This window comes from Poecile atricapillus, chromosome Z, assembly GCF_030490865.1.
Source record: "Poecile atricapillus isolate bPoeAtr1 chromosome Z, bPoeAtr1.hap1, whole genome shotgun sequence".
NCBI lineage: Eukaryota > Metazoa > Chordata > Aves > Passeriformes > Paridae > Poecile > Poecile atricapillus.
Genome location: NC_081289.1, coordinates 133,303,535 through 133,324,783, shown reverse-complemented (window position 1 = coordinate 133,324,783; position 21,249 = coordinate 133,303,535). Strand labels below are relative to the sequence as shown.

Below are 21,249 nucleotides of genomic sequence, written 5' to 3'. Positions count from 1 at the left end.
TAGCTATGCACCAGACTTTTATAGCAGAATAAAGGGCTTTCTTGTAGAGCATTTTTGAATCCCAGTGAAAACAGCAACATTCTGTCAATGGCTGATGTCTGACAGACACAAGGCAACAGCCCAATGAAGAGATTTCAGAGTGAAGTTCACTTTCTTAGTAAATGCTATGCACCTACACATGTTCTGAACGAATCTAGAAAATTAGCACTTACAGATTCACTATCAATGCATTAGAAGATAAATTCATTTGTTCTTGCGATTTTGCTCTCAGTACTCAACCTCCTGGTAAGTGAATTTTAGACATTACCACTGAAGTGGTCAATCTCAAAAGGAGTGCCTTTAACAGCCAAGATGCTGACTTCAAAAGTTATCATGCATGTTTGTCCTTCTTGTATCAAATGGTTCCTCACATCTTCCCTTCAGTATTCACTCTTCCACTTAAGATTGGCTAAAAAATTTCAACTGGACTCCTGGCAACCTTACTCAATTCTTTTAACAAACTTATTTGCAACCATAATTTAAACCTTACTTTATCCTCTACATTCTCCTCTACTATGTTATTTCTTGGCTGCTGCTGGTTGCAGGATCCATCCTCAGACACAGGAACCCAGCTTTCATTTTCAGGTGTGTTGCCCCATCTCTATGAGAAAGTTATACAACACACCAGGTCCCTCTATCAGTCCATCAATTGGGGTAAGGCTCACACTGAAGTTTCAATGTCACCTGCCTTGCTGACTTGTTTCCCTTGCCCTGAAAAATGGAACACTGGTCCACAACCACCCGCCATTCTACAGTGAATACCTTTTCCCTAATTCCCTGACCACCTCCCAGGAGTCATCTCAGCTTCTCTCCACAGGTTTCTCTTTTACCCAAAAAAATGCTACTTGCTCCTCTTCTGAACATTTTTCTCAGTTTCTTTCCTCAGCTCACACCCTCATCCTGCAGTAAGTTTTTAATTCTTGCCTCATCAGCTTACAATGGCTGCTTCCAATATACCTGCTGTATTTTCAGTGCATACCTGTCACATGTCTATGACTTGGAAGAAGCACATCAAAAATTATCCACATAGACATATATCAGAAATGGACTCTTTAAATATTTTTCACTATGAAAACTGCAGTGAAAGTTGCAGTTCCGGTTCTGTTAGTGTCCAAAATATTGCCTATAATGTGCATCAATACAGTCCTGCCCCTTACCATACTCAATCATTTTACATTCAGAAAGTCTGGCATTTTACATTTTTGGTTTCAACTCTGCACAAATTGTAGTAACCAAATCTTTAGGTCTAGTTATGCAACTTAACCCATTAATTTGGAGATATTTCCATCTTTTAAGCACTGAAATACTACAAAAGTTCAGCCAGACAGACAGGCACACAACCTTCAGCATAACTCTGCATTCATGAATTTGCTTGATCTTATTTGATATCTTCCCTTTCCATAGTATGTAGGTTTTGAGTACTGTTCTGTGATAGTAAGGAATTTCATTAATGTCCCAGCCAATGTCTGACTGAGTAAATACAAAACATTTTACCTGCATAGTCATTTGTTCCATGACACTATTTGAGCTCTTACCTTAGTAAAATTATTCAAGTGACCTAATTTTCTCATATTTGACACGCCTTGTAATTTGGCCACATTTTGGAGAATCTCTCTCATATTATCACAAGGGTCTGCAAAAGAAAAGATGGTATTAGCAGATACAGCAGAAGAAAAGAAAAAATGAAGAAAAATCTGAACGTGCATTCAACATGCAGTTTCATAAATGTAATAGGTAAACTCTCCTGATTTCAGGGATGCAAAGCACTTTTGCTCCAAAAAGCATCAATCCGATTTACGCTAGGGACTAAAACCTGGCATATCTGAGATCTGTAGAATAAATGCTAAAGGCCACGGAAGACACTCTTACTTTAAACCAGATTTTAATCAGTATCTTGGATTTGCAGTTGACAAAGAGATCCATTTAGTGTCTGAAATGCCAATCCCTACATCTTGTGATATAGGTAAATTAACAACTTAACGTTTAATCCCCTTGCAATTTGAAGACAAAGTAAGCTGAAAAACAGAAGCTAAAATATTGCATGTTACTGGCACACCACATTATTCCTTTTCTTTCCTCCACACAAAGGGTTGGTGGGATTTTGGAAAGATGAGATCTCCTCTCTGGTCTCCACATTAATTGCTTTCCATGCTTTCAATGCTTTAAATAGAGGCTAGGCCTTTCCAGTGACATAGGAAGTGAACTACAAGGTAAACAAAAGGCTTAAGAATGTATTCTTTCTTCTTAAGGGTCTACCATCCCAACAAAAACAGATGAACAAAAAAAATGCCACCCACAAACCACTATTCACACACCAACTGATGACCCTGCATTCTGCTAGAAAAGAGAAAATGAGTACCATGATGAGAAGAGACACACTCTTATCCCACATTTGGAATTAAGGCTAGAATTGAGGCAGAGTGGAACAAGCAGCAGAGTGGGGCTGGTCCCAGGGAGCTGCACAGAGAGCTACTGTAATAGACACTGAATTAAGTTCTGTATGTGGTGGTACTGTGGCAGGGCAGTTTTTAAAAGGTTCTATCATTTATGCAGTGTATTTATAGTATTTATAAAGGGACTTCATTTGATGCAGAATTCTCATGGAGTTTTAGATTAGATGCTGAGGATAGGTATCAGCAGCTTGAGATAAATGAAAAACCAAGGCTATCCTGAAGATGCAAACTATTGAGTAATAAGTAATATTAAGTAATACATTACCAAAAACCATAAATAACTGCACTACATAAAATGAAGTCTTTAGAACAAGCCGGAACACCAGACATCTAAAAGGCAGCAAAGAGAGAGCTTTTGTGTGCGGTGTCCCACACTAAATGCAGTAAGAAAAACTTGCCTCCTACTGCAGAATGGAACAGCTACAGCTGAGTTTGTGTCATAGACAAAGTCTTTTACCTTCCTGTTCTTTGTAAAAGTGTGTTTGTGTATTTTTCATTATGCAAAGGAAATCAAGCATTGGAGATGTAAAGAAAGCAGTTTCTTCACTACCTCTCTACAAACCATGCTTTTACACTTCCTGTACTTGAAAAATGTAAACAAATTTAGAAAAGGAAACATAAGTAGCAACCTTACTAGGCTATATCCAGAATGTGTTTGGACAGACAAGATCTGTATTTGCACCATCATCAGGAATCAAGACATTATTTAAAATTATGACACTTACAGGTAGGCACCCAAATTGAAGTGTACAAACCTGTTAACCCACTGTAGTCAATGAAGATTTTGTCTATGAGCCAATGAAATCAAATGCCATCAGCGTGATTAGCTGCGAGATGCCTACTCAAGTGTAAGGTAATCAATTGACTGTGGTGTTTATAATGAAACTTTAGCACATGTAGAGACATGCTACTGTCACACCATATAATTCTGGTAATGTTCAAACAAAACAAAGGAACAGTAAGATTTTGGGAAGACAAGATAAGTTCTTAAACATGGGAATCAATATCTATTAGCACCAGCTTGATGCAAAAGGTCCTTTTCCACGTATCTACTCACAACACATGCCAAGTCAACCATCAGATACACGAGTATGGACATAGCTATCATGCACTGCGGTGCAGTATGCACAGTAAAACCAGGTATCTAATAACTTTGAATTAAATTGGAATATATGCATGGACCTCTTTGCATCCCTAGGAAAAAAGAAAAAAAAAATTTTGATATGATACAGAAATTAGAGACTGGATCTGTATCAGGTATAGGATTCCTCTGCATAATTTGCTTTTTCACAGCTTAACTCAGTTTAAGGGGTTTGCAATAGCACAAGCCATAAAATCATGGAATGGTTTGGATTTGAAAGGACTTTAAAGTATCACCTCGTTCCAATCCCCTCACCATGGGCAGGGAATCTTTCATTAGATCAGGTTACTTAGAGCCCCATCTAACCTGCCCTTGAACTCTTTCAGGGATGGGGCACACTGAAAACAAGTAGTTTGGATTAGTTACGGCACTACAAATAGATTACAACATATTGTCCCTTAATTTCAAGAGAACATAACAAGAGAGGAGGATTATTTCCTCATAATCTGGTTTCTTTGAAAGTACAGTTTGGCTCATATCTATGCTTCAGCCTGCCTTGGGTAATGTGTGGGAATTTCCCTGGCACACAACACTTTTGGACCTGTAGAATTCCCTGTTATGTGACAAGAAAGATCCCAGGCAAGCAGTTTTAGAGCAACATAATTTTCCAAAATGACTGAAGGTACGTTTTAATTTTGAAAGTGCAGATGGCTACACATGCATAATAAATCCCTACAAAAACTAAGCTTGCCGTGTGGACAGGAAAGACCATGGGACTAGCCCAGAAAACCTCTGGTGCAATGGACACTCTTACTTGGCTATCTGATAAAGCTGGGCACTCAGATGTGCCCGAGCTGTCCTGTGTTAGAAGGCAGTTTGGATGTGAAGAAATAAGGACACAATGATATTACAATTTCCCATATTAACCATTCTGTAGCAATGACAGATCTATATAATAAGGACGCCTAAATAAAATGTGTACTAAAACAATTTTCCTTTATTTTTTGCATGAAAAACTGCAGTTACAACAACTTTTTCTTCATCATGTCCTCTTTCAGTTGAGAAAAAACTCATTTTTAGAGACTGAAAAGTTTGAGGAAAGACATGTTTGTGGTGCTTATCAGGGCAGTCAAGCATTTTCCAGAAGCTTTATTAGCAGGTAAGTAATTAGAAGCAAACTGGGGGCTCAAGAGCAAAAGCTACAACACTGTAGGAAAACTGAGAACATGACAGAAATTTCCACTACTGAACTGATGATATAAATATGGCAAGTTAGCTGTCTCACTCTTCAATCCTATCAAAACCAATTCTGCTGCAGAAAAACAAGACAGTAAAGAAATGAAGACCCTTTCATAGTATATTACCTCAGAAGGAATTAAAATAACAGAAGCCTTTCTGGTCAAATACTGTCAGGTGAAGTCTGGTTTTAAACTTCAGAAGAATCTTCCCACAAAAAGTATCATATAAAAAAATTAACAAAATAACTGACATGCTAACTTAAAGGAAAGACTGGCTATCCTGTTTTTCCTTCTTCTGAAAATGCATCATACATTACAAAGAAGTAGAAAATTTTTATGACTTACTCACGTGTGACTCATTTTTAGTAAAAGTAAAGCCAGTAAGGAAGGCAGGTAGGCCTAAGAAAATTTCATGTCACAGATGTAAAAGAATTTAAACAAACTGTGACTTCATAAGTGGTGACTGTCTGTCCCTCACATTGAAATGGGCCTGGAAACAGACTAAATACATTCTGGATTCTAAAAACCAAGCCATGTGGCCTTCCTGTAATCACAGATCAGATCCTCTTGTCACAAAATCTTACAAAGGCACTATAAAATACCAAGTAATACAGAAATAGCAAAAAAACATAGCGCAATATCACAGACTGATCCTCTTCTTCACAGCCTTAACATTTTATTATCAAGGTTAACAGTTCACCTTGGTACTGACAAAGACTTTTTTGTTGTTGTTTGTTTTTTTTGTTGATTTTTGTTTGCTTTGTTGGGGGGGGGAGGGGTTTTGGGGAAGAGGAAGGGGCTGCTGATGGTGTCTCACAGATTCACAGCATATTCTAAATTGGAAGGGACCAGAAGAACCACTGACTCTACTGACTTTACTCTTCAGGAAATGGCTTCAGGGATTGAATTCAAAGCCCTGGTGTTATTAACACAATGCTCTAGTCCACTCAGCTAACTGCTGTTGTATGTGTTGTTTTAAGGACCCCAATTCATATCACTGCTGCAGAGATTTCTTAGCTCTTACTCTCTAGCTCCTCAGAAGTTCCTGTTTTGTATCTAAAAGCGAAAACCAAGAGAAGCTACTTATTATTTTAAGACCCCCTCTAAAGTCTATTTTTTCCTGACTCACTTCAGTTATTACTGATACACTGACTCTTATTGGGAGAAATTTCTTCACCAAAAGAGTTGTCAAGCACTGGAACTAGCTTCCCGGGGAAGTAGTTGAGTCATCACCCCTGGAGGTAATTAAAAGATGCACAGACGTTGCACTTAAGGGACACAGTTTAGTGATGAACTTGGCAATGTCAGGTTTATGATTGGACTCGATCAAGGGTTTATTGCAAACAGAACGATTCTATGATCTCCAGCTGGCCCACAGCAGCAACCACATATCTTCACATTGTTTCCCATAGTGCTTCTGATGCACTAAAATGACTAAACAGATCTTACAGCTTTCTTCTGCCAAAAGATGCAGAACCCCTTCCCATACTTTCCTTTCCTCTCCTGTCCCACTGTATAACGTACCCTTATGCTTTACACTATCTTCAGCACCCATCTTCAAATTCACAATAAAATTATCCTGCCAAGTATCTCAGCAGAATCCCTTTCTTGTTCTTCTGACTATGTTAGCTCTCTACTGAGTTACTGACTCAAACTGAATACTCAATTCTTAAAAAACCCATTCAGAAGTAGCTGGAGCACTGAGCCATTCACAGGTAGAGTGGTGGAAGCAAGACATACCTGTTCCACACAACACTCAGTAGAAAAAAGTCACCTTTTTTTTTACCTGGACTTTAAAACTGGCAAGCTGCCCCAATTACTGTACACAAAGCCACTTCACTCAAATGTCATCTAAAAACTTGTTGATACATATAAAAACTGCAAGTCAGCCCACTTGCGTCCTGCAGCAACAGCTTAGTTTGCTCATTATTCTCATTCTCTCTTTGTCTGCTTCTTGTTGGACAGCAAAATCTGAAGTAGCAGTAGTTGCTCTCTTTACTTCTGTTACACTAAACAGTTTCTCACCCACAATACTTTGCACTAACACCCTGTATTTAAAATTATAGTCTTCAGCACAGAGCAAAGCTGGTCTTTTTTAAAACTCCAGCCTCAAGAACCCCATGATTCTCTATGCCCAAAAGAAATTTATAGATGCTGGATATTAAAAATCTCCAGTGTTTTTTTGTTTGTTTTTAAACTCTCATGACCTTTTAAGGCTTGACTCATTTTTTCACCCCTTCAGGATTGTGACATTGTTTTTCCCCAGTGATGCACTCTGACAGATCCCATTCTCCAGAGAGAAAGAACACGACAGAAGTCCCGCTACACAAAACAGCTAGCACTCCATCTAACGCAGGGATGAAATAGGACCAGCAATAGCTATATTAGCACAAGTGACGACTCTTCTCTCCTGAGAGATTTAGCAGCATTGTTTGACCACATTCAGTATGCTAGAAGCATGCCAATTCGCTGTTCTGTTATGCACATGCAAATGAAAATGGAAAAAAAAAAAGAATGGTAGGCTTCAGCACACAAATAATTCAGTAACTCTGAAGCCAGGCATGAGTTAAACTGAGGAGTGTGTACTATATGCATCACTTGGTAGGTTCTAAAACAGTACACAGTACTGTATGCAGTAGCCAATGTATATATATATAGTAACTCTCAAGTGAGAGACTGCACTAACAGCTGATGTCACACCTACTAGAATCACATGGACAAAAAGTTAAATAAAATATTAAATATTTCTAAATGCTTCCTTTAAAAAAGGAAGTTGTACTTCACTACAGTCAAGCATCTCATCAGTGACAAATAACACAAGAGGTATCTTTCTCTTACTGAAAGAAACACAGTAATGACTGGAAAACTCTGGTGAACCTCCTATATACCTCTATATTTACTGGATATTTTTTAAGTGTTAATGCCATGCAATTGCATATTGTTAAGCTGTTCTTAGTAGTGCATTAAAGTACATGCTGCCAAAATGAAGGAAGTTGAGTGAAATAAATAAGCTAGAAACATTAATGCACTGTTCTCCACTTCCACGAAACAAGTTTTAAGTTATTAAAAACTGGGAAACATTAGAAGTCAGTTACTTAGATGTGTCTATGTAAGACTGTATGATAAGTAACCAGCCTCCTAAAACACATTTTAATCAAGACCTTTAATAATGAAATGAGACATCAATGATAAGTCATATCCTACCATTATCAATTTAATACTGTAAAATTATAAAATACCATTAAAAAATCAGGACAATTATGTAATCTTCTTGATACTAAAGTATTCTTAATTTACATTTAATTCAAAATGCGGAAACTGCACAAAAAAACCTGAGAATATGAAAGATGAGAAAGCTACATAAAAAAGCAAACTCTGTGACACAGATCACTCCTGTATTACTTGTATTAACACATCAACTCTACTTTGCCAGCTTAAAAAAAAAAATCGTGGATTAACACTTTACATTCAAATTGTGATCTTCCAAAAACACAGTAATACATGTTCAGACTGAGGGTATGTCTTAATTTATAGTGTAAGAACAGAAAAACCCGTCTGCTTTTAGTATCAAGTTAAGGTAGCTATGTTGAAAAATGTACTAAATACTAAACCAGATGGATATCCTCTACAATCATAGTTAAAATTCTGCTATCACACTTGAAGCCATAAGGTGGGAAATACGTTGTACTGTAAAAATTTTGCCAAATAGGACTTGAAAATTTTAGACTAAAAAAATCCACACATGTATCAAGTTTTATCAGTTAACTGAGAGTTAAAAAGTACCTATGACTAAAAGAGTGATTTCAGCCGAATGCCTTAGAGATTTATTTAGTTTAGATCCATAGCTTTCATTGGGGAAACCATACAAAGAGCACTTTATTTTGAATATAAGTAAGTTCCAGTAACTCATGTTCATTAAAACAGAAAGCAAACAAAAACTAAGAACCCAGACTATATTCACCCTTGTTGCTTAAGAAAGATGTGAATATATGAAACTGGCTCACTAATATGGAAGAAAGTACACATCCCCTCTTTCATGGCAGTCAGCAAAGAAAGTCACAAAACTGTTCTTCTCCCTACATCACTCAGGCAGAAATTAACCATCCCATATAAAAAAATGCCTATGAACTAGAAATCAGTGGAAAAGACAGAATATTCAAGGTAGGACCCAGGAATCACTAGAACGTCAGAAAAACAGGAAATCATATATCAGGGTTACTTTGGCACACACGTGTTTCTGAAAACAAGTAAGTAAAATTTAAATACTTACTGTGATTGTACATATTTCTCTTTTGCAGATGTGCATAGATGTCGTAAATTTAAGGATTTTTTTGTTTAAATTTTAATATCCTACATATATGTAAAGGTGATAGGAAATAAATAGTGTGGTGTTGCAGTCAGCTTGAAGAGTAGTTCCAAAATGGACTACTTTCCAAAATGGTGTCTATATATAAATTCTAACCAAGACCCTGAGATTGTATCTATAGAAAAGTCATTCTTACATCCTCACCTTGGAACTATGTTAATTATTCCCCATGTGTGATCTTGTGTAGCAGCTTTGTAAGCAGCACTGCTTTACTGCTAAAACTCCTAAGAAATGGGTTTCATAGCTGAAATGTTAAAAGCTTTCCCAAGACAGAAAGAGAAAACTGAAGGACCATTCCAAAGGATAGCTACAAGGTTGACTTGAAAATTAATTATATACAGTTTTTGATAAACAAACTATTCTTTAAATGCTTTATAGCAATACAAAATCCAGTGTTCTGCATAAGCTTCCTCAAAGACCAATTATGAAAATACTATTAAATACTGTTAGTTAAGACTATGTAAGGTACCAAGGCATATTAAAAAAATAGTTCTTTAAAAAAAACTTGTCTATTCACAGCAACAAGATGTTTAATTTAGTCCTCCATTTAAATTTACAGTTATATCCTCAACTCCCAGGAAGACATGATGTTGATGACAAGAATCACAGCAATAAGTCTTGATATGTATCAAGTCTTTGTGAATTACAAACTTATTCCCAGCTCTCTGCCTCTCACCCATCAAAAAAATCCTACCACAATGTCATCCCTCTGCGCTACAAGATACACAACTATAACTATTGTGTATTATCATGATTAAAACTAAACTGGAATTATAGTCTCTTAAAATTTCTATCATGACCACTTAATAATACACAAATATAAATTATCCTGGAATACAGGATAAATTCAGGAAGAACTTCCTCTAAACTTTCAAAAGCTCAGATGTTTAAAAGAAAAAAGAGAAAGGGTAAAAAAAAAAAAAAAAAAGAAAAATACCAGAGCGGGTCAAAATGCTGGAGGCTGGGGAACATTCCATAACTGTGTGACTATGCATTTGTTTTTCCTGTTGTTCTGCTCTCTTCTCTGCAACAATTATCAACTACTGCCAAGGTTGGAGTGACCCAGTACAACTGTTCTTATGGTCAAGAGCCAGTAAAAGCCTTTCCCAGATTTATAAAATTGCTTATGTTGGTACACAAATCAAATTAATACTTCCCAGAACATGAATGATGAATTTGAATGGTGAATGTGAGCTTATTGTAATGGTTGAGAAAATTATCTTCAGTTCTTCCAACCCATTTTCTTCTTTTCTGCTACCACTTCTAGAAGTAGAAATATCAGGATGGTTGTAATTTTCAGCTGTTTTAATAAAATACTTTGGCTTCCTGACATCCTGCAACTAATATTTGGAGAGAGGACCAGGCAAATCTGATTTCAAAACCACTCAAGAAAATTTTGATGACATATTTATCTGAACATTATTAAACTGAAATATGATCCTATTCGACAACTGTTTTCTCAATCAACATTTTGATTCTTCTCCACATCATTTTAATATGTTCAAGAAAGCATGTAACATAAATGTTACATGGCTCTTACTAATAAACTGAAAGCTGTCAGGAAGTAGCCACTGTCCCAGAAATATCCTGTTACATAGGGTATCATGTAAAGAAGTCCATCAAAATTAGCAGATCTAGGATCACCCAGTTTGCCAATAGGACACAACTAGGAACTACAAGTAATTCACAAACAGCACTGACTGCACTTTCACTGACAGGAAAAAATTAAACTGCAGCCAGTGTCATGTGCTAATTTCCCCATCCTAAAATGTTATAACCAGAAGATTTCAAAACAGTGCTGATAGATGACATTTGTGGGCTTCCCTCATACTAAGGAAGCGACGATGTCCATGTGTCACAAAGGTGATATAGTCACATTGCAGTGACCATTCAAGACTTCTACTCCTTCTCCTGTAAAAGGACAGGAAGTGTCAGTCATATTTATAGATTTAATGAGATCTAAGTACAATTCTCTGAAGACAGAAGACACCTAATCTGTTGGTCAATCTCAACTTAGAAAAACCTGCTGAAATAACAGGCTAAGCTAAAAACTGAGCTGCAAATGCCACATTTATAGAAACAGCAAGATTTTTTCTATTTCATTTTTTGTACTTCATAAAAAAACCCAGAAGTCTACCCACCACACACACATATGGTTTGCATAAAGAAGGAGATGAACACATTCTAAATTCTCTAGATATGAGGTTGCTGAAACCAAATTCTGACTTCACTGATGTTCAGGAGGTAATAAAGGAATAAGATTAGTTACAGATTTAATAATTTGTTTTTAAGTAAGTAATTTCTAGGCAACAGCTGTTCTTGATAGTCCTCCATTCTGATGAAGTAATTATTTTTAAATACACGTATTTATTTATAGTCTATGTACACTTCAAGCAGGAAAGCAATCTTCTATGCATCCAAAAAAACCCAAACAAAATCCCTGTGTTGTTCACTGTACACTTTTATGTGAAGAGATTAATGAAATTATTCTTTTTCACTCGTACAATTATTGTGTATTTTTCCATAAATCAAGGCCATATTTTTTGCTTTAAATACCTTAACTCTATGTATAAATATCTCCTACCAATCATTCTCTAGTCTCAAATCAACAGAGGTAGTCCATTTCACAATGAACACTTATGCAAATAGGGCATAGAGAAGTAGTTCATTTCAGCCAAACAACTGCTAACTCAGAGGAGCCATTTCAAAGACGGCAAGTAACATCATCTTTACCATTCTCTTGGACTTAAAGGGTTACTGCAAGTATCATGTATAAACAGCATGAAATTATGTTCTCTAGCCATTTTTCCAACTGAAACAGAATTAAAAATTTTTGTTGTGCATTTAAAACAATTAAGCATATTTCTAGTAAACAAGCAAATAAATAAACTTAAAACTGTATTTCTGAAATGTTGCAGGAGCAACCACCTGAGTGAATTTTCATATGTACCCAAACCCACCACACTAAATAGCAGTTTAACTAAAATGAGATTAGAGAAGTCTAGTGATGAACAAAACCAGTAAATTTAGAAAAAAAAAAAAATCACCCCTTTTAGGAAAATGTTCATAAAGGCTATCACTCAGGTTAATTTTTTAATGAACAACATTGATTCAAAGGCTATTACCGTTCAGGTAGAATTCAGGTGAAGAGATTTCCTTAGTATATTTACTTATCAAAACTTATGCAGGCCACCGCTGACACCTAGAAAGCTTTCAAGTATGTGCTAGTAAAATTCAGTCACATAACTAAAAATATACCTGTAAGTATTTTTTGTTGTTGTTCTTTGGGATTGGGTTCTGTGTTTTGTTTTGGGTTTTTTTTACTACTTTTTTTCATTTATGCATTTTTACCAGTGTTCCTCCTTTACCTCAGACACAAAGATTTGAGGAATACACTTTTCACTAATCATACTCTGAAGTTTTGCTTCCAAAATTTTCCATCCTATCATCACCAGATGATAGGCAAATGAAAAAAAAAAAAAAAATCTGCAACATATACAAACATATACCAACATTAAAGACTCTTAAACTAGAACAGATGCATTTTTTTGCGACAGTTATAAGTGCTCCAGTTAAAAATTTGACAAGTACCATCCAGCACTTGTGTAGCAGTGTTATATTACCTACCTTCTGTATCAGAAGTATTCACAGGAGCACTGATCAGTGTGAGAATTCCCCTTCGCTACTGTATAAGCATCTTCCTTCCTGAATGCAGGTAAAACACTTCCAAAGAAAAGCAAACTTCTTACTTTATCTGATCTTTTGTGTAGTTATCTAAGTCTCAAGACACATGTTCTTGTGATAGCTCAAGAAGGTAGTCAGTATTAAAAGTAGATGACTTGTGTCGTTTACTGTTTTAAAAAAGAATTCTCAGAATGCGTTTCTACTAGTATAAAAGTTAAGAAAAACTTACATGATTTTTCAGCACATTTCCCCAAGTCAGTGATCATTTCAAGATCAGTTCTTACGCTGTCCTATAAAGCTCTTGAGCATTGCTCTTTTCTGCAGTGTCTGAGTTTATGTGGATATTAAGAGCAAGAAAACTGCAATTTTAAGTGTGACTATTTCACTTCCTACCACTTTAAAGAAAAATAACTGGACCTGACGTTAAGCTTCTCTTCTATGTTATTAGGGTAAAACTCCTGAGATTGTTAGGTAACTGGTGAAGTACAGATGAAGGTCAACAGCCTGCGCAAGCAATGCATTTCTTTATGGACAGGAGATGGTTGACACAGCTTCCTTGTTTACTGTATTTATGGTGAGGGGTGTGTTCCTTTACACAGCATCTACACTGGATAGACTTTAACAGAAAAAAATGCCAAAACTAAGCATCACTCTAATCTCTAAGTGGGATGCTGCAAAGCAACAAAAAAACTTGAATAACATTTATGACAAAGACTCATATATCAAGAAGGCAGCAGGAGATTTTGATACTTCAGCACTTGGGGAGGAAGGAAGAATGCTGAAGAAAGTCATGAAAACACAGCATTGCTTAAACATCTAAGAAGGTTTTTGGATCAGTATATTGATACCGATCCAAATCATAGAACAATCTCTTGTAACAGAAAGTACAAGATCTTAGAACAGTCGTTTTATTCTCTGACCACAGCAGCAAGAACAAAGAACCCACACACAAAAACAAATTTAGAGGTGCTATACACAAACACTTTAAAGACAGATATGAGGGCAGATCTTCAAAGACATGGTAGTACCCAATTCCTAGAGAAATCTTAGCAACAGATAAGCAAGCCATATGATTTTGAAGTGGCCTTTTGCTGAAATTTTTCCTTCATTAAAAACGTTGTTCCTGTTTTGAAGAAATGGAAAATGGAAATGTTTTAAGCACACACCATCTTAGTAGTTCTAAGAAGTCTTAAGATTATAAAAGCAGTACTTAGGAAGCAAAGCCAAAGGTACAGAAGTGTTATTAATCTAACTGGGACAATGCACTATACAATTCCAAAACAACAGTCAGCTAAAGCACAAGTGCAAGCACAAGTGCAGAGAGGAAAGTTAAGTGTATGACTTAATTCTGAAGTGCATGTATTCAGTACTTTAACTCTCTTACTTTTAAAACCTATCAAAAGCTTACACATTGCCAAAATGTTAGCAGGCCACCATCATTGATCACTTTCTCTTTGTTCCCCCTATATAACAAAAAACTTCAACATACAAAAATAATGCAGTATAACATTTCTTGGTCAGCAAAGTAAGAGGTCTCTCCAACTGTTCATGCCTCAAGAGAATGAATAAAAAATGTTACTAATGACCTTTTCACAACTATTACAGTTTCTGTTACAGATTCTCAAACAAGGGAGCAAAAAACACCTATTGCTCTATGTGACCTTCTCAAGCACAACATCCTGCTATAGCTACCCATGAAAATGATGGCATACTGCAAAGGGAGGGTGAAAGGTGCCCACACATTTTGATTATTTGGCTATTTTTAAAACACTGTTTCTATCATGTGGCGGAGCCCCACTTCTCCACATTTTCAAGCCAGGCCACATTTCCCAGGAGTATTACACAAAAAAAACACCTAAAGGCTTTCTGTAACAGTTGCCATTAGAGTGGAAGAACTGCCTCTGAGCCATCAAAAGTATGAACTAGCTGCCATTTCTGTAGTGGTTTCCATATTGCCACACTGCAAGCAATCCAAAGGGGTTTTTTTCTCCTTCCCCCTCTGTTTGAGCTTTCGGTATCAGATTGTGTGCTCTGTTCCTCCTGGCTTCTTTCATACTGATGAAGGAAGCTGGAAACAGTATGGTCATCAAATCTCAAGCTGATTTTGGAAACAAAATTCATCCAGCCTTCTTTAACTATCCCACAAATAACCCTTAAAAATGCCCGACATTTCTGTGGGCTGTAAACTGCAAATAGCATCCCAAGATGTTTGCCCTGCATGCAATGCATTACAATTTACCATGTGGGAACATGGAATCAAATACTACACACTTTAAAATTATGCTAGCACAGTAAGAAATGTAACACCATTTAAACCTCATGAAGTTAAATGGAACTGCTTTATGTTTTATTATTACCTACATGACAGGAGGAAATGAAGGCAAAAAGGAAAAAGAGTATTTTCTCAGACAACACTGTGTCAATTTTGTGGTATCAGTCTCAGGGAGAAAAAAACCAACCAGTTTTCTCAGCTGCTGCTTTGTTCATGTGTGTCCTGCGTTAGTCAAAAGACTCAACACCTACAAAATAGAATTGGCTGTACAAGAAAAGTTGATAACCAAAGTAGAATCTTGTAATGCATGTTTTTAAATGATAAATTAAATACTAATGCTTGAGTATAGATACATTTCAGTTACTTAAAGAGTAAGTGAAGAACAGTCTTCACTTCAGCAAGTGAAGACTGTTACCCTCAAGGAGGAAATGAATACATACGGGCACAAACAGCACTCTAGTCAACTTCAGTATGCAGTTGGCACCCCTGCACTGGTAAGAAAACTCTATCTGAAAATTTCCTAACAGACAGTGCAACCTCTGAGCTACAGGATTCCAAGAAAATAGGGATCCCTTGAAGGAAGATGAGCCTGACTACAGGTAATGAACCATCAGACTGCTCTCAACTAGCCAAGTTTCAAACTACTTAGGCTTTCAAGACCTAGTGACAACAGCCAAAATTCCAGCAAAGGAAGAGGTGTTGGTCACCCAGCAGTATAAGGTGATTCAGTTACAGAGGTGAGCAAAGAATCACAGAATGGCTTGGGTTGAGAAGGACCTTTCAAGGTCACATAGTCCAACCTCCCTGCAGAAATTTAGGAGCAAATGAAGTGTGGATTACACATGCCTTTAAGAGTGCCCAGAGCTCTGGGAGGTATATGCACTTCTGTGATTCAGGTTCAAATGGCTGTGAAACAGTCAGAAACAAAGATAAGGTGCACAGTATTTGTGTTATGGTTATATATACAATGATGGCCAAAGTCAGCGGAGAAATTCCTACCAAATGCAGTAATCTGGTCAATACCTCCAATTGCTGTTTCTAGCCTTAGGAAGTTATGAGCTTGGTTTCAGTAGTCTAATTAAACCAATCTCTCTCATCCTACTGCTAATTCCTTCCAGATGACTGCAGTGGGAGTTGTACCGGTGGTGAGTCTGTCCTCCTTTTCCTTTTCTGTTCTATTCTGAACAGGTAATATAACACAAGGCCATAACATGAGTGCTCTAAATCAAAATGATTAACTGCAATTTTGTAAGCAACAGAATACAGTACAGATGATCTTCAGTAGACAAATGCAGTCAGTCTACCCTGTATCTGTACCATTTTTTCTTGATATACCAACATTATATACAAAAATGTTTATCCTGGGGACAATTTTTCCAGAGCTGATCAACCTTTCAGCAAAGTGGTTTTCTTGAAAAAGATTGATCAGAATTCCCTTAGAAGATGGACAGGGCTGAGTGGCTCAGAAACAAAATAAATAGAAAAAACACTCAAAAACAAACAAACAAACAAACACACCTAAAAATATCAAACTAAAAACAACAAAAACCCCAACAAAAAAAAAAACACACAAAAAAACCCCAAAGAACCACTGCCCCAAAAGAAGTAAAAACAAGCAACAGAAAAAGCTAACCACGTACTTACATTATTATCTTTAACCAGGCAAATAAGCATAAACAGAAAGCTCATATATACCTACACAAACACTCAACATGCAGCATCCACCATCATACAAGATCACTTTCATAAACATAATGTATCTTTTTTAAAAAGGCAAAGCACCAAGAAGCTCTAAAAAATAAACCTAGTATAGCAGTCATGGTAAAAATTTGTAAAAAGCTTGGTGTCTTCTGGGAAAATGAGCCACCCTATAACTACAGAACCAGAGAAAAGAGCAAACCAAACACATACAGAGCAATGTAGAGCATTCTGCAAGTACCAAGACAGTCCTCAAGCCTTACTGTATGAAGAGCCAGGAAGAAGCAGAACCGAGAGCAGCCACAAACTGGACTGCTCTCCCCACATCTATTATTTGTTTTGAAATTCTTAGTAACAGCACTGGCCTCTTGCATGGGAAGTATAGTCACTATACAGTCTACAGGTATGGACGAGTAAAGGCCTAACCTGTATGCTAAGTCGTGGCATTACTAACAGGAACCTGTTCAAAATAAGGCAGTACCAATATAATTTATTGTGTTTGTAACAAAGAGGCCCCTGTAAATAGAAGCATATGGCTGAGGCTCTGTTTATGGTGATTCTCTACTTTGTACAAATCAGATATTTCACGTTAATCAACACAAAGTTCAGTTGTACCGGGAAACCAAAACCATTAGAACATTCTTTTAAGCTCATGCAAACGTGAGTCCTGTGGAAAGCTATGTGATCTGCACAGCAGAGTGAATCAAAACACTGCGCTATTAGTACCAAATTAGGGTGACAAAATATTTAAAATAATTGCTTACATAACTATTGTAACAGCTGGAAAAACAAATACTCATTGTGTTCACCATGGAAATCAAGTTATCATCTAGCTTAGTTAATGTCTTGCTGAGACTTTTAAGCTTCTTGCTTTTGTTTCCTCTTTAAAATGCAGCTAATATCTACCACGCATATATGGTGCTATACATGTTACCGATCAGTCAGCTGTAGTTTTTCTAACAAAAACCCCAAAACCGTTGGGTTTTCGACATCTATTTAAAGCAGCTTTTTATTCAATTTTCCCAGTGATTGTTCTTCTGTTAACAGATGATATATTGCCACAGTGCAAAGTACCTTTTCTCATTTATAAAAAATGAAAACACGTATTAAAAATGTGGTTTGCATCTTACTCAAGAGCCTCTTTTACAACATGATACATGTGTAACAGTTGTACTGCTACTACTATGGGTCGCTTGGAATCAGCAGGCTGCTAAAAACACCTCATGGAAAAAAATCAGTATCACAATGATAGTCACCTATCAAATTCTGATTAGAAAATTTCAAACAGACTACATCTCAAAATTACCACTGCAGCATTTAAATTTTGTGAATTGTTCTTTCACCTCAGAACACTTCAGTATGCTACAGAACATAAAAAAATTATTTAACCCATTCACTAAAATTCTAATTCTGCAGATTTCATAAAGTGGTAACACTACTTACAGTAATAACTTTTTCATGTGCTTAAACTGTTAAGACCTTCTTTCCACATTTCGCTGACGAAAGTTTCACTTGTTTTCATTTTTAAAGACAGCATTTCTACACAGCAATAACGTCCATTGGGAGATGGAATGAGAAGTCTGTTTCTTTAAACTGAGGAAACCCCAGCAACTTTCCCAGTTATTGAAACAAACTTGTAAATATGATATGTATACACAGAGATAACTTGTAGCCCACGATAAAACTGCATAATAAAGTAATTCTAAACACAGCTAACTTTGTGGGAAAAGAGAATTAGAGAAAGTATGATGCAGTATCAACAATTCCAAGCTAAAAACACTTCTTCTACTGCTAGTATTTTTACTTCCTTTCCGTTTCACAGCCACTTTTATCTCATTGATTCTGTCATTTCCCTGCCTACTTCCCCATAAAATATTATTCAGCTTAATAGCAATCCTGGATCTCCTGAAGCAGAACAGTTACACACCAACATCAACTTCATTCCCTCCCCAAACCAGTATCCTCTGTCCCACAAAATATCACTACTTCTGGAGCAGTAATATTCCAGTTTGCTTTTTGAATTTTACTCGTCTCTTTGGGAGGGCCTAACCCTTGTCTCAGTCCTCAGCGAGGAAAGATCACGTCCCTATACATGTGGGTAGGGACAGAGTACCTGTTATTCTGAGACAAAACTTCTTAGCGTGTAGCAGCGTTGCTTCCTTCCTCTCAACCGAACCCCCCCGCCCCCGGCACACACACATCTGAGAGCAGGGGAGGATGTTTGGAGCAATTTAATAAGCAAAAGGGAGATGAGCGGCTGCTGGTCTTGGAGCAAGAAGCTCAGGGTAAACGGGGTGGCCAGCCGGCCTAGGGCAGGCAGGGATACACGAAAAAGAGATGGAAACAGGAGCAGTGGCCGCTGCCGAGGTGCTGCTCGGAGGCGCACGGTACGATCGGCCGGAGGGTCAGGCACTGTGAACAACCCTGCCTGCGAGCAACAGGGATTTCAAGGGCAGCCCCAGCCGCGGCCGAGCAGCCTCAGCACGCACGCCAGCGAGGAAGGAGCCCCACGGCCCCGGAGCGGCCCGGCCACGGCCCCGGCGCGGCCCCATGGTATCCGAGGAGCGGCTCCCACCCGCGGGCGGCTCCGCTCAGCCCCCGGCGGCGGCCTCGGCCCCCGAGCCCGCCCCACGGCACCACCAGGCCGCTCCGCTCCGCCGCGCCCCCCGCTTGCCTCGGGCGCAGCGAGGCTCGGGCGCCCCCCCCCCCACACACACACCCCGCCCGTACCTCGGCTAAGATCGAGGGACACGTTCTCCTCGCCGCTGTCGTTCCGACCTGCGGGGACGGGGGGAGAGAAGCACGTTAGACGGGCGGAGAGGAAGAAGCCGGGGACAGGGAGAAGAAAGGAAGGAGAGGAGCGGGGGGCGCCGGCGGGCAGCGTGGCGGTGCAGGCGCCGGCGGGGTTGCCCGCGGGACGCTCCTCACCTCGGATGCGGAGGTGCCTCAGCGAGCGGGCGCGGAGCGTCGCCGCCATGTTTGCGGCCCCGCAGCCACAACACCGGAAACCTCGCCCGCTCTCGCGAGGGGAGGCGCGTGGAACCGCCGACGCGGAGGGCGCCACCCCCGGCACCTCCCCCTCAGCGCGGGCGCGGGGCGGGCGCGGGAGCGGCCTGACAGCAGAAATTACTCTTTTATTCCTTTTGTTTGTTTGTTTTTGTTTGTTTGTTTGTTTCGTTCTTTCTGGCTTTGCCCGCCCGATTTCTCGGCCTTGTGATGAGGTGGTAATTCACGTGGGTGCGGCGTGACCGTGGGCTTTGTACGCCGGATGTTTTCTGCTTTTTAAAGCGTGAAGTAATTAAAAACAGGAAAAAAGGAATAGCCTTTCTTCTCTTGTTTGGTTTGTGCTCAGCGGGTCTCTCTGTAGGCTCAAGTGTTGATCTGCTTACTGATTTTCACACTGCTTTTACATTTGTGAAACTTAGTTAATAAAATATATGCATATTTAAATGCATATTTAAAATGCATGTTAGAAAACGAAGAAACAAACCCAAAACCCCAACAACCAACCAAAAAACCCTGAATGAACCCCACCGGAAAAAAACCCCAATGTGATAATGAGGTCCCACTGCAAGAAACCATGCACTGACATACTGGTTCCTCTTTAGGGAGAAGTTTAAATTTGCTGATAGCGCCCCACATCACCCCACAGCCCACCCTGATGCTGTGGACAAACATAGACGAGGCAAATCCTTGCTCTCTGACATCCCAAATTCTCTAGACCAAATCCAGAAAATAATAAAGTTATGTGTGGAAGTAGCCAGCCCTATAAAAATATCTTCACAAGTTTAGATAACTGTTTTCCTGTCTTCTAGTCAATCATTTTCCACCCTGAATTTTCCCTCTTCTCTTTAGGTCTTTCAATTCAGATCCAGAATTACTTGTAAAAGCCTGGGAGTATTCATGAACATTAAGTTTCATCTCAAAATTTTTGCACTTACTGGTGCAGCTCTAAAACATTAATACTTACTTTGTTAAGACAGTGGAAAAACTTTTTGTCATATCAGTTAATGCCAGACATGGAAGAATCTTGTTATAATTATATCAAATACACTTAATTTAAGATACGATTTTCAAAAACTTCTGGATTATGATTTTTGCTTGTTAACTATGAAGCTGATGTTATGGAGGAACCAAAGGTTCTGAAAATTAAAGGCTCTAAACAATAAAATTTCATCTGTCCCTAACACAGGAACAGGCCAAACTTCCTTGAGCAGTTTCATCAATGTGCCTCAGGGCTGTCCTTCAGGTTTTCTTGTCTACAGAGCCCTTGACCTTCTGAGAATGCCAAATTAACTGCTGGTGCTGGTGGTAATGCTGCATGCTATTTACTACAAATTCTGCTGTTGTCTAATTATTTTCACATATCTTGACTCACCACTAAACATTGGCCCAGTCAGGATTGGATTTGAACTTGT

General features: G+C 38.3%; 1 protein-coding gene across 1 annotated transcript in view; it reads right to left on the bottom strand.

Moving 5' to 3' along the window:
- Positions 1–20,137, bottom strand: part of RICTOR (RPTOR independent companion of MTOR complex 2) — a 76,426-nt gene extending 56,289 nt beyond the window's left edge. Inside the window, exons 1-3 of the mRNA XM_058864337.1 lie at positions 19,760–20,137; positions 19,562–19,609; positions 1,575–1,672 (exon numbers count right to left, since the gene is read on the bottom strand). Coding sequence (XP_058720320.1) covers positions 1,575–1,672; positions 19,562–19,609; positions 19,760–19,808 — 195 coding nt within the window. The 5' untranslated portion in view covers positions 19,809–20,137. The remainder of the gene's footprint in view (positions 1–1,574; positions 1,673–19,561; positions 19,610–19,759) is intronic.
- Positions 20,138–21,249: the final 1,112 nt, after the last annotated feature.